Raw genomic sequence first — 18,290 nt, 5'->3', positions numbered from 1 at the left:
TGATGTACCTTGTGAATAGTGGGGGTTTTTTTTATAGGAAGACAATTATTTATCATGGACATTTAAAACGTTGAGTGTCTCTGTCAACAAACTAGACAATGATTTCTTCTATTGATATTTGAAATGCAAAATATAACATTTCTATATCAAAAATACTACACATGTATGATAGAAATTGAAATACAAATGACATTCAATGTTAATTTTCATGCCCACTGACTTCATGACAATTTGTTGATTTGCAAACAATTGAGAAATTACATGCATGTGGGGAAATTAACACATTTGAGCTTCAAAGGGTTATCACAAAGAAAACAACTGGAAATGTGGCTGGTGTTGTGTATATCTACAATGTAATTGTAATGCAGGGACAATCCTGTTTTGTATATGTCGTTGTAATGTAGAGACGCTCGTGTTGTGTGTATTTTTCACCGTGTACAAGCCGATGACCGTAGTAAACATTACGGTCATCAAAAACAGGCAGCTGACCTCATCAGTAAGAATTTTATAATCACGATTTCAAACAACTGATTGTTCATTACCAAATATCCAGTAGAGTATTCTTAATGTTAGTCACTGTTGTTTTCTCAAAAGCAAGCTTATTTATCGATAAAACGACTAATCAACGAAGTTTTGTAGTGTGAGTATTGCAGTATGAGATGGTTTGCTCAACTCTCTATATTTATGCGCTGTACATAAAGCTTGTTTCTAAAGTAAAAAAAAGTTTGGATGCAATTGTAGGGACTTCGATTTGAAATATGCTGGAAAACAAGACTGAGCTTAATCATGACGATTGATTGTTTGTTTGTTTGTTTTGGTCCCGTCAATAATGTTTCACTCAGACTAGAGACGTCACCAGCTGTAGGTGAAGCATCACAGATTGAGACCTATGCTTAGCGCTCAGAGCTGTGGCAGAGAGGGTTTGCCAACGCCTGTCGCAACGCGGAGCCTCCGTTTTTGAGGTAATATCCAAAAGACCCGGTATTAGGTCAAATGCTGTTTGACGCGTTTATACCGATGTTAGGCCATTCTTGGCACATTGATTTTGACTACGGATTACTCTGTCTACCTGATCAAGACATTGGGCTCACAGCGTGTGTGACCGGTAACAGGGGATGCTTACTCCTCCTGGACATCTGATACCACCTCTGGTATGCCCAGGGGTCCGTGTTTTCCCAATTAGTGGTCCCTTAGTTTCCCTGACATAAACATGTGGCTCCCAGTGCAAAGATGGAGCACTTTGATAGTACAGAAAGGTTAACATAGGAATACACAGCCCCACGGGATTAAAGTAGATCCTCAGTACCCCTTGCTCGTCGTAAGGGACTACTAAATATAGGGCGGTCCTTTGGATGAGACCGCAAAAACCGAGGTCCCGTGTCACAGCATCTGTAGCACGATAAAGATCCCTCCCTGCTCAAAGGCCGTTAGCGCTGAGCATAGACCTAAGTTTTGCAGCTCTTCACCGCGCCGCCATATAGTGAAACATTCTCGAAAGGGGTGTTAAACAATAATCAATCAATCACAGCCCCATGATAGAAAGCAGTCTTTAGAGATAGTCTCATTACCCGAGAAGGTCTTTTCTGAAGTTAACATTGAAAAACGTGGCAATGTTACCATGAATAGTGCGTCAGAACAACAGAATGCGCCAATGTCAATAAGTGAATTAAATTTCGGGGAGTTGGGGGTTGGGGGGTTGGGTTAAAATTCTTGATATTCAACAAAGCAGTCTTGACTTTTTACTCCAATTTTTCCTGCCGTTTTGGTTGACCCTGTACTCAGTTAATTACGCTATGTCAGTATTATTGTGATGTTTCAATGCACCGCTAGATGGAACAGTTGTGCAGATCAGATCTACTAGCCATCCTGTACATCTTACCGATAGCTATTTTAATTGGACTTGAAATCGCATATAATTAGAGTGTTATACACGGAAACTGGGGATAGTGGCTAATTACACCGGGAAATATTTCATGTTATGTTCCGCATAATATTGTGTTAGTTTCCCAAAAATATTTCGTGAAGCGAGTGATAGCGTTATGACAGACAAATACATATGTAGATCTCCTTTTGTTTTCACCATCACTTATCAATTTCAATTAGAAAACATCCATATGAATTTTGATTGTGTTTGTTTGACTTGTTGAAAAGAAAATTAAACAAACTCCGAGTAGCTGGGTTTCTTTTTCAAAATTCTTTCTCCTTACATAAAAGTGTCTTTGACATACGATGATGCAACAGAGAGAGAGAGGCAACAGAGAGAGAGAGAGAGAGAGAGAGAGAGAGAGAACAATTCGATAAGCCCTAGGGACGACCCGTCCCTTCGTCAGTAGAAACAAAATTTTACTAATAAAAATATAAATGAAGGGCTGGGTGAACACGACCTCTGGACGCACCAGAGGTGGGATCAGATGCCCAGGAGAAGCGAGCATCCCCTGCCGACCAGTCACGCCTGCCGTGAGCCCGATAATATGTCTTATATTGATTTAAATTTACCACTAAATGTTTAAAAGAGAAAAGTTGGTTACTAGTACCCAGCTACTTGAACCAGGTGAAAGTTAGCTACTAGTAGCCAACTACTAAAGGTGAGGAAAGTTATTTAGCTACTCGTAGCCAGCTACTACTACAAGATAAAAAGTTATAATTACCGATAGCCAGCTACCAGGTAAAGGTTACTGAGTTTGAAAATTATTATCTATCAGGTTTATTTCTAAAGATGGCGAGGAGTCACATGAAATTCCAAACTTCAAGCTCAATTTTCCCCCAATTACTTTTAAGTTAAAACTTTGCAATGCAAATTACGTATAATTAGCTTTGGATAGACCAGAAAAAATTCGGTAGTGTTGGTTATTTCTCCATTGAACTTCATTCAAAAAGATCAGCGATCTGCGCTAAGAGAATATGGGATTACATCCTGTAGACTTGACATTGTTGAATGGTTGAATGTATTGAGCCGATGATAGAGAATGACAATTTAACCGGGTACCTGTAAAGTGCAAAACGAAACGAGATCTGCCGAAACGAAACGAAACCTACCGAAACGACACAGATTATATAACCGAACTCTTTGAATTATGATAATTTAAAATGGTATCTTAGGCCCCTGTGAAAGTTATCACATAAAAATAAAATTCGCCCCCCCCCCACCCCCTTGACGTCACAAGGCTTTCGGCTTGACTGATACAAAGTTTTAAAAGTTGGAAAGGGGGGTGAGTAAGCACAAAGTACATATCCGAAGTTGATTTAATACCATGTGCAATTAGTTTCGAATCCATAAATTTCAGAACGGAGGGTCACAGTCTCAGAGGTCAGAGGTCAGGGGAAACACAATAGACGAGGGGTGGGGTCGCCGACGTTGGATCAAACTAGAAACCAATACAAAAAAACTACAAACCAATACACAAATTAGAAACCAATACAACAAACTACAAACCAATACATCAACCTACAAACCAATACAACAAACTACAAACCAATACAACAAACTACAAACCAATACATCAACCTACAAACCAATACAACAAACTACAAACCAATACATCAAACTACAAACCAGTACATCAACCTACAAACCAGTACATTAACCTACAAACCAGTACAACAAACTAAAAACCAATACACCAAAAAACTAACCAATACATCAACCTACAAACCAATACATCAACCTACAAACCAATACAACAAACTACAAACCAATACATCAACCTACAAACCAATACATCAACCTACAAACCAATACATCGACCTACAAACCAATACATCAACCTACAAACCAATACATCAAATTACAAACCAATACATCAACCTACAAACCAATACATCAAACTACAAACCAATACATCAACCTACAAACCAATACATCAACCTACAAACCAATACATCGACCTACAAACCAATACATCAACCTACAAACCAGTACATTAACCTACAAACCAATACATCAACCTACAAACCAATACATCAAAATACAAACCAATACATCAACCTACAAACCAGTACAACAAACTAAAAACCAATACACCAAAAAACTAACCAATACATCAACCTACAAACCAATACATCAACCTACAAACAATACAACAACCTACAAACCAATACATCAACCTACAAACCAATACATCAACCTACAAACCAATACATCGACCTACAAACCAATACATCAAACTACAAACCAATACATCAAATTACAAACCAATACATCAACCTACAAACCAATACATCAACCTACAAACCAATACATCAACCTACAAACCAATACATCAACCTACAAACCAATACATCAACCTACAAACTAATACATCAACCTACAAACCAATACATCAAACTACAAACCAATACATCAACCTACAAACCAATACAACAAACTACAAACAAGTACATCAACCTACAAACCAATACATCAAACTACAAACCAATACAACAAACTAAAAACCAATACATCAACCTACAAACCAATGCAACAAACTACAAACCAATACAACAAACTACAAACCAATACAACAAACTACAAACCAATACATCAACCTACAAACCAATACCTCAAACTACAAACCAATACATCAACCTACAAACCAGTACATCAACCTACAAACCAATACAACAAACTACAAACCAGTACATCAACCTACAAACCAATACATCAAACTACAAACCAATACAACAAACTAAAAACCAATACATCAACCTACAAACCAATACAACAAACTACAAACCAATACAACAAACTACAAACCAATACATCAACCTACAAACCAATACAACAAACTACAAACCAATACAACAAACTACAAACCAATACACCAAACTACAAACCAATACATCAACCTACAAACCAATACAACAAACTACAAACCAGTACATCAACCTACAAACCAGTACATTAACCTACAAACCAATACATCAACCTACAAACCAATACATCAAAATACAAACCAATACATCAACCTACAAACCAGTACAACAAACTACAAACCAATACATCAACCTACAAACCAATACATCAACCTACAAACCAATACATCAACCTACAAACCAATACATCAAACTACAAACCAATACATCAACCTACAAACCAATATATCAACCTACAAACCAGTACATCAAACTACAAACCAATACATCAAACTACAAACTAATAAAACAAACTACAAATCAATACAACAAACTACAAACTAATACATCAACCTACAAACCAATACAACAAACTACAAACCAATACATCAACCTACAAACCAATACATCAACCTACAAACCAATACATCAACCTACAAACCAATACAACAAACTACAAACCAATACAAAAAACTACAAACCAATACAACAAACTACAAACCAATACAACAAACTACAAACCAGTACATCAAACTACAAACCAGTACATCAACCTAACAACCAGTACATCAACCTACAAACCAATACAAAAAACTACAAACCAATACAACAAACTACAAACCAATACAACAAACTACAAACCAGTACATCAAACTACAAACCAGTACATCAACCTAACAACCAGTACATCAACCTACAAACCAATACAAAAAACTACAAACCAATACAACAAACTACAAACCAATACAACAAACTACAAACCAGTACATCAAACTGCAAACCAATACATCAACCTACAAACCAATACAAAAAACTACAAACCAATACATCAACCTACAAACCAATACACCAAACTGCAAACCAGTACATTAACCTACAAACCAGTACAATTGTCTCCAGTTATGGAACTCCTCTCTCTCTCTTTCTCTATCTCTCTCTCTCAAAATGAAAGGGGTACAATTCCTCCCCAATGCTTAGTAATATGTATGTGATATATATATATACAATTAAGAGCATTAAATTATTGTTTTTCGATTGTACTGTTAAGAACCATATGGGGCTGACCCTCCCTTTTTTTTTTTTTTTTTTTTTTTTTTTACAACGTTCAATTTCGGTTATTTTCACACACAAACTAAGTTATTTTCACACGTGAAATAAGATTAATTGGCGGATTGGCCCCCATCCCCACTCTTTTGGTGGTAGTAATGAATGGTAAAAATGTAATAATGAACGAACTGATAAATTGAAGGACGAACGGAGCCCCCTCCCTCCAATTCAGGAGTACGAAGTTTGGGCAAAAGAGACATTTTAGGTTCCTTTTCTGCCTGTCAACAATTGTAGAAGACAATTTCTCCTCCGACTGTCCCTACACTTTGAAAAACGATGCTGTGTGTTTGCGTACTCAAAATAATCACACAGCGATTGTTTTTGCAATATTGGCAGCCGCCATGTAATTAAGTGGCGGCCGCCAGATAAAATAACTTAAATAAATTTCCAATACCTCCTTGTTCATTCTTTAGGTCTTTTTACTGCACAAATTTTTTGTATTTACGTGAATGATAATAATAATATTGAATCGAGGTTAATTTCGTTCAACCGGAATTTTAGTTCGTTAAGATTCTGTATTTTACTGAGCTCAATTTGTTTCCTGTTGTAAAAAATGGACAGCTCGTCTGATCATGAAGAGCAGCTAAGAGAAGCAGCATGCATTGGCGACCTAGAATCCGTGAAATCGTTAATAGAATCCTCAGGTGTCAACATCAACAGCCAAAATAAAATTAATGGATGGTAAGAGAGTTATTGTGTGAATCCTGTCTAGTGTTGTGTCAATCTTCTTTTTCTTCCAATTGCTGGCCTCCTTCAACTCATTGAATATTCTGCCAGTTGGTGAGTATACGCATGTGGTTAAAAACAGGGTAAAAACAGTCTATTTAGTGGTGGAAAAGGTTGTTCACTTAAGATTTGAACATCTCAAGTGATGCTGCTGAGGTGATATCCGGAGGCAGGTTGTTCCAGTCCCGTACCGTGTTGATGAAGAATGACCATTCATTTCCTGCAGTCCTTCCTTGCGAGTGTATGGTGTTGTGAATGCCGTGATGTTCTGGTAGGCTTGCTGAAGTACTTCTGTTGGTCTATAGCTACTTTATTGTCGATGATCTTGTACATCATAGTCATTTGTGATTCCTTTCTGCATTGTTGTAGACTTAGCCACTGCAATTGTTCTATCATGTGGCCTACGCTGGATCTATTTCTGTGTCTGCCTGTCACATATCTGGCATCTCTTCTTTATACTTTTTTCTAGCTGGTCTATGTGTCCATGTTGGTATGGGTACTCAAGTTGAGGTCTGACGAGTGATTTATATGCTTTCTCTTGATGCTCCTTGATGAGATATGTATGTTTCATCTGAGGAATCCTAGTGTTCTGTAGGCTGTATTACAGATGTTGTTGATGTGGGTTCAAAGAATCTCAGCGAGATTCATTGAGCTGACGCCACCGAAGCCAGGGGCTGGATATTGGACTGACGCCTCCAAAGAGGCTGGATATTTGGACTGATGCTTCCAAAGAGGCTGGATATTTGGACTGATGCTTCCAAAGAGGCAGGATATTTTGGATTGAGGCCTCTTTGGAGGAATTAGTCCTAATATCCAGCCTCGACGAATCTCTCTGAGATTAGCAGATTTTCTTAGTGTTATGCACCTCATCGCCGTGCCTGTCTATAAAGTAATATGTCTTATGGTGTGACAGTTTTTAAGGGCGAAGCAAAAAGTATTGGCATTAGAATCTATATCCATATCAGGTCAAGAAATAAGTTCATACCTAACATGTGAGGACAGAGTTCTATCAAAGCATCTTAACACTTTACAGGGCTCGAAATTAACATATGCCCGTCAGTCTGTGACTGGTTAAAAGTCTGGCGGACTGACTGATATTTGTTTTAGTCAGTCCGATGGGACTGGTAAATTTTCTAAAGCATCATTTTGGAAAATATACTTTTGAAATTTTATACACACATTTGGCATAGATCTACATGTACTTTGATCTGTAGATATCAGACGAATCCCACATATTAAGTGTTACAATATTGTCTGAGGCATATTGAGTTGAATTTCATTTTGATAACATTAACGGAATATGTTTAATTATTTCTGGAAAACTTTGTCGGACTGGTATTTTTTTCTGCGGACTGGTTGATATTATACCCCATAAGTCCGGTTGGACTGGCGGCATGAAAAGCTAGCTTCAAGCCCTGCTTTAGACATTTGATCCGCCTAATCAAGGAATGCAGGAAATATAACGTAATTAATGTAAACAGTACATTGTGACATCATATTCAGCGTCGGTATTTAGCAAATTTACAAACATAGGAGACATGATACAATTCCATAAATCGAGGAGCGACTATTGTATATGATTAAGAAAATATGGATTAGGGCCTAATTGCTTTTACGAAATTTATCTCAGAATGATGTGAACTTGGGTATACAAGATCAAAATGGAGAAATACATGTCCTAGCGGTATCATTTGAATCTACACCATTTTGACCAAAATTTTCAAGTTTGATAGATAACGGTTTAATTTTTCATTTCCTTTTAAAAGTGTATTTATATGTGTTACCTATAGAGAGAAATCTGCTCTCAAAGCCCAGTGGGCCTTGAGAGGGCTTTGCCCTCTATAATACAATAATCTCCTAATCTTTGGGATTGTTTCACCTGATACTTCATCCTTCTCAAGATTCATCCATTGAAAAAGTTTGTAATATGTGCCACACTCATAACAAAAAAATTACCACAAGTTTCAAATTGATAAGTGGAAAAACATACTCAGCAAAAGAGGACAGAGGCAATTTCAAACCAATGGGATCAATTTTGTAAAAATGCCACATTAAATCGCAGCAAGGTTTGGCTTGATTGTGGTAATTTGACTGGCGGCTACTCTGAATCTTGGAACATTCTCACTGAGCTCCAACCAGTTGTTCTGGTTAAAATCAAGCCACCCAAGGGTCTTGTCTGTCACGGACAACTGCAAGGCAAGGACAACCTCCTAATTCTCCATTACAATATTAACATGTAGTTTTCATTTTTGAATAGTGTGAATCTTCAGTGGGTATGTTTTCTGCTAAAGAAATACACATTTTCTGCTAAAGAAATACACATTTTCTGCTAAAGAAATACACATTTTCTCCAAGAATAATTCATTTTGTCCCATACAGAATCCTGGGGTAACCTCTGAAAAATATGGTATGTGTGGGATTACAAGTAATTGATTGATAATCAGTCATACAAGATATCCTCTTATAATGAATCAATAAGATATTTGTCTTTAGATGATTATGATGAATTATTTGAAGAGAAGTACTGTTTTGTACATATCTTTAAAATATATATAAAATCAAAAGGATTAGAATTGAGTTTGTACAAGTGAAGATAAAATTGAAAATGTGTATCTTGGTTGACGTTGCCAACTGTAGCACAGAATTTCATCTTTACAGAACAACAATAGTTTATTTAGCCAGTAATTTTGTAGCTCTGCGTTTTGTCTTTACAGAACAGCAGTAGATTATTTAGCCAGTAATTTTGTAGCATTGTGTTTTGTCTTTACAGAACAGCTTTAGTTTGTTTAGCCAGTGATTTTGTAGCAGACTGCGTTTTGTCTTTACAGAACAGTGGTAGTTTATTTAGCCAGTAATTTTGTAGTACTGAATTTCATTTTTGCAGGACAGCGGTAGTTTTTTAGCCAGTAATTTTGTAGCACTGAATTTCATCTTTGCAGGACAGCTTTACATTGGGCAGCCAAAAGAAATCACAGCAGTCTGGTGTCCTATCTACTTCTACATGGTGCTGATAAGAATATCAAAACCAACACGGGGGAAATCGCGGTTCAGCTGACAACCTACATGGACATCAAGAATATGCTAGGAGGTTAGATCAGATTTTCATGGGAGTAAACAATGTGAAAAAAAAATTAGTAACTTACTTAAGTTTTTTTTACTTCTGAATGTAAAGATTGGGTCTTATTGTCTTATTTCTCTCTGATTGATCTATTTGTCTGTATAGATTTCTCTGATTGATCTATTTGTCTGTATAGATCTATTTGTCTGTATAGATCTCTTTGATTGATCTATTTGTCTATATAGATCTCTCTGATTGATCTATTTCTCTGTATAGATCTCTCTGATTGATCTATTTGTCTGTATAGATCTTTTTGATTGATCTATTTGTCTATATAGATCTCTTTGTCTGTATAGATCTCTTTGATTGATCTATTTGTCTATATAGATCTCTCTTATTGATCTATTTGTCTGTATAGATCTCTCTGATTGATCTATTTGTCTGTATAGATCTTTTTGATTGATCTATTTGTCTATATAGATCTCTCTTATTGATCTATTTATCTGTATAGATCTATTTGTCTGTATAGATCTCTTTGATTGATCTATTTGTCTATATGGATCTCTCTGATTGATCTATTTGTCTGTATAGATCTCTTTGATTGATCTATTTGTCTATATAGATCTCTTTGTCTGTATAGATCTCTTTGATTGATCTATTTGTCTGTATAGATCTCTTTGATTCATCTATTTGTCTGTATAGATCTCTTTGTCTGTATAGATCTCTTTGATTGATCTATTTGTCTGTATAGATCTCTCTGATTGATCTATTTGTCTATATAGATCTCTCTGATTGATCTATTTGTCTGTATAGATCTATTTGTCTGTATAGATCTCTCTGATTGATCTATTTGTTTGTATAGATCTCTCTGATTGATCTATTTGTCTGTATAGATCTCTCTGATTGATCTATTTGTCTGTATAGATCTCTTTGATTGATCTATTTGTCTATATAGATCTCTCTGATTGATCTATTTGTCTGTATAGATTTCTTTGATTGATCTATTTGTCTATATAGATCTCTTTGTCTGTATAGATCTCTTTGATTGATCTATTTGTCTGTATAGATCTCTTTGATTGATCTATTTGTCTGTATAGATCTCTCTGATTGATCTATTTGTCTATATAGATCTCTCTGATTGATCTATTTGTCTGTATAGATCTATTTGTCTGTATAGATCTCTCTGATTGATCTATTTGTTTGTATAGATCTCTCTGATTGATCTATTTGTCTGTATAGATCTCTCTGATTGATCTATTTGTCTATATAGATCTCTCTGATTGATCTATTTGTCTGTATAGATCTATTTGTCTGTATAGATCTCTTTGATTGATCTATTTGTCTGTATAGATCTCTTTGATTGATCTATTTGTCTATATAGATCTCTCTGATTGATCTATTTGTCTGTATAGATCTATTTGTCTGTATAGATCTCTCTGATTGATCTATTTGTCTGTATAGATCTATTTGTCTGTATAGATCTCTTTGATTGATCTATTTGTCTGTATAGATCTCTTTGATTGATCTATTTGTCTGTATAGATCTCTTTGATTAATCTATTTGTCTATATAGATCTCTCTGATTGATCTATTTGTCTGTATATATCTATTTGTCTGTATAGATCTCTCTGATTGATCTATTTGTCTGTATAGTTCTATTTGTCTGTATAGATCTCTTTGATTGATCTATTTGTCTGTATAGATCTCTCTGATTGATCTATTTGTCTATATAGATCTCTCTGATTGATCTATTTGTCTATATAGATCTCTTTGATTGATCTATTTGTCTGTATAGATCTCTCTGATTGATCTATTTGTCTGTATAGATCTCTCTGATTGATCTATTTGTCTGTATAGATCTCTCTGATTGATCTATTTGTCTATATAGATCTCTCTAATTGATCTATTTGTCTGTGTAGATCTATTTGTCTGTATAGATCTCTCTGATTGATCTATTTGCCTATATAGATCTCTCTGATTGATCTATTTGTCTGTATAGATCTCTTTGATTGATCTATTTGTCTGTATAGATCTCTCTGATTGATCTATTTGTATATATAGATCTCTCTGATTTATCTATTTGTCTATATAGATCTCTCTGATTGATTTATTTGTCTATATAGATCTCTCTGATTGATCTATTTGTCTGTATAGATCTCTCTGATTGATCTATTTGTCTATATAGATCTCTCTGATTGATCTATTTGTCTGTATAGATCTCTCTGATTGATCTATTTATCTGTATAGATCTCTCTGATTGATCTGTCTGTCTATATAGATCTCTCCGATTGATCTGTCTATTTGCCTGTTTGTCCACATCTATAACCTGTAAAGTGTATACATGATGGATACTATATTTTATAAAGGACAAGGCCACATGTCAAATTGACCATAGCAGGACTTGGCTACGGCTGGGATCAGAGTGTTTTCACAAATGCATCTTGGTATTTCTAATTATAGTATTTCATATGCAACACTTCTAATTGAAGTTTATGGTTTATTTATTTCATTTAGGCACCAACATTGAGACTAAACAGAAGGATCTCCCTATAACCCCAAATTACTTAGCAAATCCACCCTTCCCATATACACAACCAGTTGTTCAGAAGTCAACAGACTCCAGCAGAGAAAATGTCGTCAGTTTCCAGGAGCAGAACTGCACGTCCAACAATGGTTAATATTAAACTCACGTAATAAAATATTCCTACAGATATCCGTTGTGCACAAAAAGAATGGTTAATATCACATCTCAATGTACCACTTGTGCTACATGTCTTATGCTATATAATCAGTTGAAGAGCTTTTTATGCCCCCGAGATCGAAGATCGGTGCTATATTGTTTTTGTCCTTTCTGTCATTCTGTCTGAAACTTTAACCTTGCTATTAACTTTTGAACAGTAAGTGCTAGAGCTTTGATATTTCACATGAGAACTCCTTGTGACAAGACCTTTCCCTGGGTACTATACCTTTTGACCTTGGCATTTGACCTACATTGGTCATAAATTCTAAATGGTGAATATTAGAGCTTTCATATTACACATGAGCATTTCTTGTGAAAAGATCTTTCTCCTGGTACCAAGATATTTTTCCTTATGACCTTGGCCATCTTTGGAACTGGCCATTATCGGGGGCATTTGTGTTTCACAAACACATTTTTCACGTTTCTTGTTCAATGTAAATATTTTCGACTTTAAATAAAAATTACTATCTTACATAAGCTATTGCTGAAGTTTTCCCTTGTGCACAACAAAAATCTGTTTAACTTTAGGCTTAACACATAGTACAACACTGCATCAGTGTTTCTGAAACAATAAAGGAATTCTTTCAATACTGTTTTCAGTACTACAGCAAAATAAGGAAGTACTTTAACATTGATTTAAAACCAAACATCTGTTGAGGAATTTTTGATTTGATTTAAAACTATTGGGGAAATTTTTATTTGATTTAAAACCAAACATCTGTTGGGGAATTTTTGATTAACATTTGAAAAAGGTTATATACAATTAATTGAAGTAGCAGATATACAAAATTTCTATTAACAATTCTGACAACAGTGTTATTTTTTACAAGTCTCTATATTATCACATTTGATATTCTAATACTTGTTTATCAATTAGCTGGGCAGTGATGATTGATAAGTAATTTCATAACATTTAATGAAAATAAAAATTCACTGAATATAAAAGGTCAATTATTATACCCCCCAAACGAAGTTCAGGGGGGTATATAGGAATCACTGTCTGTCTGTCCGTCTGTCTGTCTGCAGATCCGTGTCCGGGCCATAACTTCTTTGTTCTTTGACATAGGCATACCATATTTGACACATGAGTGTATCACCATGAGACGATGTGTCGGGTACCTTCATGACCTCCATATGACCTTGATCTCAAGGTCAAAATTAAAGGTTTTTACAATGGATTCATGTCAGGGCCATGACTTCTTTGTTCTTTGACATAGGCATACCATATTTGACACATGAGTGTATCACCATGAGACGGTACCTTCATGACCTTTATATGACCTTGAACTTTGACCTCAAGGTCAAAATTGATTATAAGGTTTTGACTTAGTCATACCATAAGACATGGGTGTATCACCTTGAGACTATGTGTCATGTACATTCATGACCTCTTTATGACCTTGACCTTTGATCTCAAGGTCAAAATTATAGGTTTATGCCATGGATTTGTGTTCGGACTACATCTTCCATTTTCTTCTACAAAGGCATACCATATTCTTACACTCAGGAAAGAGGTAATTTATACCTATTAACAACACCCTTTGGGAGATTGGGGTAAGCGGGGGGTATTCTTAGTGAGCATTGCTCACAGTACCTCTTGTTGAAATACCTTTTAAAACAGTGTGTCTGACCAATTTGAAAATATTCTTTAGTGTTTACCTTCATCAATATTTTCGTCAATCTCTCCATTTTCTTGTTCAAATCATTGAATTACAATCATTTCACTATAGTTAATTATAGCTACAGAACTGTAGCTCTCATGGATACAGCACACATCGCTATAGTTAATTATAGCGACAGAACTGTAGCTCTCGGGGAGAAAACTGGAACAGACCAGAAATGGTCTGCTTTAAGTGTTGACACTTGATACAAAAAAAAGTGGATGCATGGGTTAATTGTAATAAGTACAAATTTACAAATATAAAATTCCTAAAAAAATAAGGGACTCATGAATTATGTTCTATGATGTTCAAAATGCAGTATATTATCCCTCCCTACATAACTCTATATAAATTTCTCCCCACTGTTTTGGACTAAGAGACCATAGGAATAAATTACATTCCAAACAGTAAATCAAATTCATTTCACTTATACCAAAAAATGAATGTTGTTTTTGTTTTCATCACTTTTGAAAAAATTGTGTTTGTAACTAGTGTCGTTAATCAGTGCAATGTCCCCAGGACTGTGGTAAAGCATTCATAGTTTCTCATCTATTGATTTGGATCGTATATTTATTTATTTTTTTTAGATTTATCAGGTAATCTGTTCTATCAAAAGAAGTGCAATACTAATGATTAGAACTGGTATAAATTAAAATGGCATTTTATTCATTTAGTATGGTAGTCTTGGTAACAGTGCCATTTAAATGATTTAGTATGGTAGTCTTGGTAACAGTGCCATTTAAATGATGTAGAATGGTAGTCTTGGTAACAGTACCGATGTCCAACCCTAGGTTTACTTGTTTATGTTCTATCTACAAAATCGATAGATTAGAATCAGTAAGGCAATGAATATTGACACAAATAAAAGCTCAAATTTTACACATTGATTGTAAAAGTTATATGGCAGTCAGATGGGTTCGATTGATGGTGGCCAGATAGCTTATTTTGTAGAACACCTGACTAGAGATTCAGGGGCCCTGGTTTAAATCCCGGTCTGGTCCATTGCATTTTCTCTCTTCCTGTTACAGCTATATAGTGCAATGCACAATTCATTTTAAATATGTAATTATCTGTAATTGTTATTCTACAGAGCTTGTGATCAAAGTGCGTGTGGGAAACAGTGAAGAGCGGGACTATATTGAGGTGGAACTGGACAAAGCTTGCCTGTCGTTCGACAGACTGCTCTCTGTTTGTTGTCAGGAACTTGGTGTGCAAAAGGGACAAGTGTTCAAAGTAAGAAAATTGCCTAATACCATTGTACGCAAGGATAAAGATGTTGCGCGGCTGACTGATTTCCAGGAGCTTGAGATTGTGCTCAATAACTCGGAAACTCCTCGACCAGGGCAGTATGGACTTTCAATGTCTCACAGAATTCTGTATTAGAGTAGAAATCCAATGTCCACTTTGTTCATAGATAAAGCAATGTACAAGGTGTTATATAATACATGTATGTACTATCAATACAATAGGCCACAGCTATCACCATGGTTACACAGATACACACTTGAATGTAAGAAATTTTAGACCTCTTTATTCAACGTCTCGGATTAAACTAACACAATCCACACTTCAAGAGGACTCAACACAATCCACACTTTAAGAGGATTCCTGCATATTAATTTGACAAATTCTGTCTAAATTACTGAAAGATCCTAAACTTGTATTGTAGGCTATCTGAACACAAGCCAGTAAAGTTCACAATTCTAACATAAACATATAGGCCTCTTAATAATGTTTTATGAGTGTAAAAAAGAAACTACTCACATCTTAAATTCAAATGATACCTAAATCAATTTATGCATAGTAGCAGTTTTATGCATGTTATGTGCCATAGAAATTAGTAGATTTTTCTCTCTCAAATGTCTATAATTATGTAGATCTGTCAGTATTCAGGAGTTCATTTAATTCATTCATTTACATGTACATATATTATGTTTGCTTTAATACTTGAAATGAAATCTAAACCGAGGTTTATTTGTTATTCATCTGCAAACTTTTCACATTTTCATCTTCTAATAACCACAGATCAAAAATAAATCAAATTTGTCTCAAAACCTTCTTGGGTGAAAGAGTTTGAAGTTTGTGGAGATGAAAGGTCTAGCTCCATTCAAATGTATGAAGAAATAAGGTATGATGTCTTAAAAAATATCTTTTTCCTCAAGCATCACTGAACTAAACAAGCATTCTGAGAGTAATGCATGACAATAGTCCCCTACTAGTTGCAAAAATTACTGTACCACAACAATATTCAAAGTTTATTATGTAGGTTATGGTAGAGGGGAAAATTGGGAAACCAGGAGAGGAATGGTTGGAAATCAACTACTATTCGAGTAGAGACTAAACCAGGAAAAAAGACAAATTTATAATTAGGTTTAGGTCTTTAACCAAGTCAATAAACTGTGACATGTAGGTGATCATGAATAATTTAGCTACATTGTTGTATTACTATGCTAGAAGTTTTAATGAGTGTAGTATTCTTATCTACAGAGATAAGAAACTTGGATGTAAACTAACAATTCATCCTATTTTTCTAAGTCCAAGGGCCATAACTTACTGAAAAATCAACGGACGGAGACGAAATTCGAATTTGATCTGAAACTTGTTAGGGCAGAGCAATGTACCAAATATCAAATGAATATCTGCAAGCACAACCAAAAAATGTAAAGAAAACTGATAGTTCATGCTATTTTTCTACGTTCAAGGGCCATAACTAAGTGAAAAATTAACTTGATCTGTAACTTGTTATGGCAAAGCAACATACCAAATATAAAATAAATATCTGCAAGAACAGAGAAAAAAAGTGTGGAAAACTGGGCTGACGGACAGACGGACGTAGCGTAAACCTAAAGTCCCCTTCGACTTCGTCAGTAGGGGACTAAAAAGCAAGAAATGAGTATGAAAACATCCTTAGATAAAGAAGACTAAGTTTGTTCAAACGATGATCCCTAGCCCTTGGCAGGACCACAATAGGGGTTCGAAGTGTTACGTTGGAATATATACATGTATAGGAAAAATTTTAACCTTTTTGTCAAGAATCACACAAATTAACAATGCAAGCATCAGCATGTGGTGTGGATAAAAAAAAATTTACAACATGACTTTTGACTTCAAGATGGGGTCTCAAAGGGGTTTAAATTTTTACATTATGGGATACATAGGAAAACCTTTTAGAAACCACAAAGGCATAATATATCAAATGAAATGAATATTCAAGCATCCTCATGTAGTTTAGAATAAGTTTGATCACACTAAATTTGGGCCAGGGTGGGTCTTAATTTTCCTGTGTGTGCCAGATTTGATATATCGATGTAGCTTTGTTATCAAGAGAGGAAGAGCCCTGTTGATTTTTGGATTCAAAAGTTAGGGTCGCTACAGGACTGTATAGAAAAAGCTTGTAGACACTAATTGTGAGGGAATAAGCCCCACATTGCAGAGCTTTTGTTGGGATTTAATGTTGTTCATGTTCAGATGAACAATATGTCTTTTGTACCTCTTGTTTCTTTCATATCCAAAAGCATTTACTGTATTTCACATCATTTATAGCCATTGGAGATTCAGTTTTTGGTCTATATGTCTGTTTACAAAGGGTTTAGTGCTGGGGCTTTCATATTTCATCCAGTATTCCTTGTGACAACACTTTTCTTTGCTCAATATACAGTCACTGCAACTGAGAGGTTTGATTTTAATCAGACTGCTTCTTTTGGTACCAAATTTTTTTGATCTCATGACCTTGGATTGACCTACTTTTGAAAAACTTTGACCTTGGCCGTAACTTTTGAATGCTTAGTGATAGGGCTTTCATAATTCCCATGTGTATTCCATGTGACAAATTGGTACCAAAATTTTTGACCTCATGACTTGGCCTTGATCTACTTTTGAAAAACTTTAACCTTGGCCATAATCTTTGAGTGGTTGTGATGGGACTTTCATATTTCACTTTAAAGTAGCTTGTATTGAATTACTAGCTCTTATATTGAAATGAAAATAAATCCTCAGTAACATTATTTATATAATAGTCTAACATCAGTTATATTGATCTTTGGATAAAATGAACAATCAGGTTGGTTCCCTAAATTTCAATATATTTGGAGTAGGCTGTATTTCTTGTGACAAGACCTTTTGTGTGTGTGAAGGGGGGGGGGGGGGGTGTGTGTATCAAAATTACTATG

The 18,290-nt window shown here is 35.2% G+C and overlaps 1 protein-coding gene across 1 annotated transcript in view; it reads left to right on the top strand.

Moving 5' to 3' along the window:
- The first annotated feature begins 6,457 nt into the window (after positions 1-6,457).
- LOC125671320 (ankyrin repeat domain-containing protein 40-like) overlaps positions 6,458-18,290 on the top strand; it is a 12,205-nt gene continuing 372 nt past the window's right edge. Inside the window, exons 1-4 of the mRNA XM_048906900.2 lie at positions 6,458-6,618; positions 9,603-9,751; positions 12,235-12,393; positions 15,212-18,290. The exon at positions 15,212-18,290 is cut by the window's right edge and continues 372 nt beyond it. Coding sequence (XP_048762857.1) covers positions 6,491-6,618; positions 9,603-9,751; positions 12,235-12,393; positions 15,212-15,504 — 729 coding nt within the window. The 5' untranslated portion in view covers positions 6,458-6,490 and the 3' untranslated portion in view covers positions 15,505-18,290. The remainder of the gene's footprint in view (positions 6,619-9,602; positions 9,752-12,234; positions 12,394-15,211) is intronic.

This window comes from Ostrea edulis, chromosome 4, assembly GCF_947568905.1.
Source record: "Ostrea edulis chromosome 4, xbOstEdul1.1, whole genome shotgun sequence".
NCBI classification, from domain to species: Eukaryota; Metazoa; Mollusca; class Bivalvia; order Ostreida; family Ostreidae; genus Ostrea; species Ostrea edulis.
Note: the sequence above shows the minus strand (reverse complement) of the source record. Positions and strands in the feature narration are given on the sequence as shown.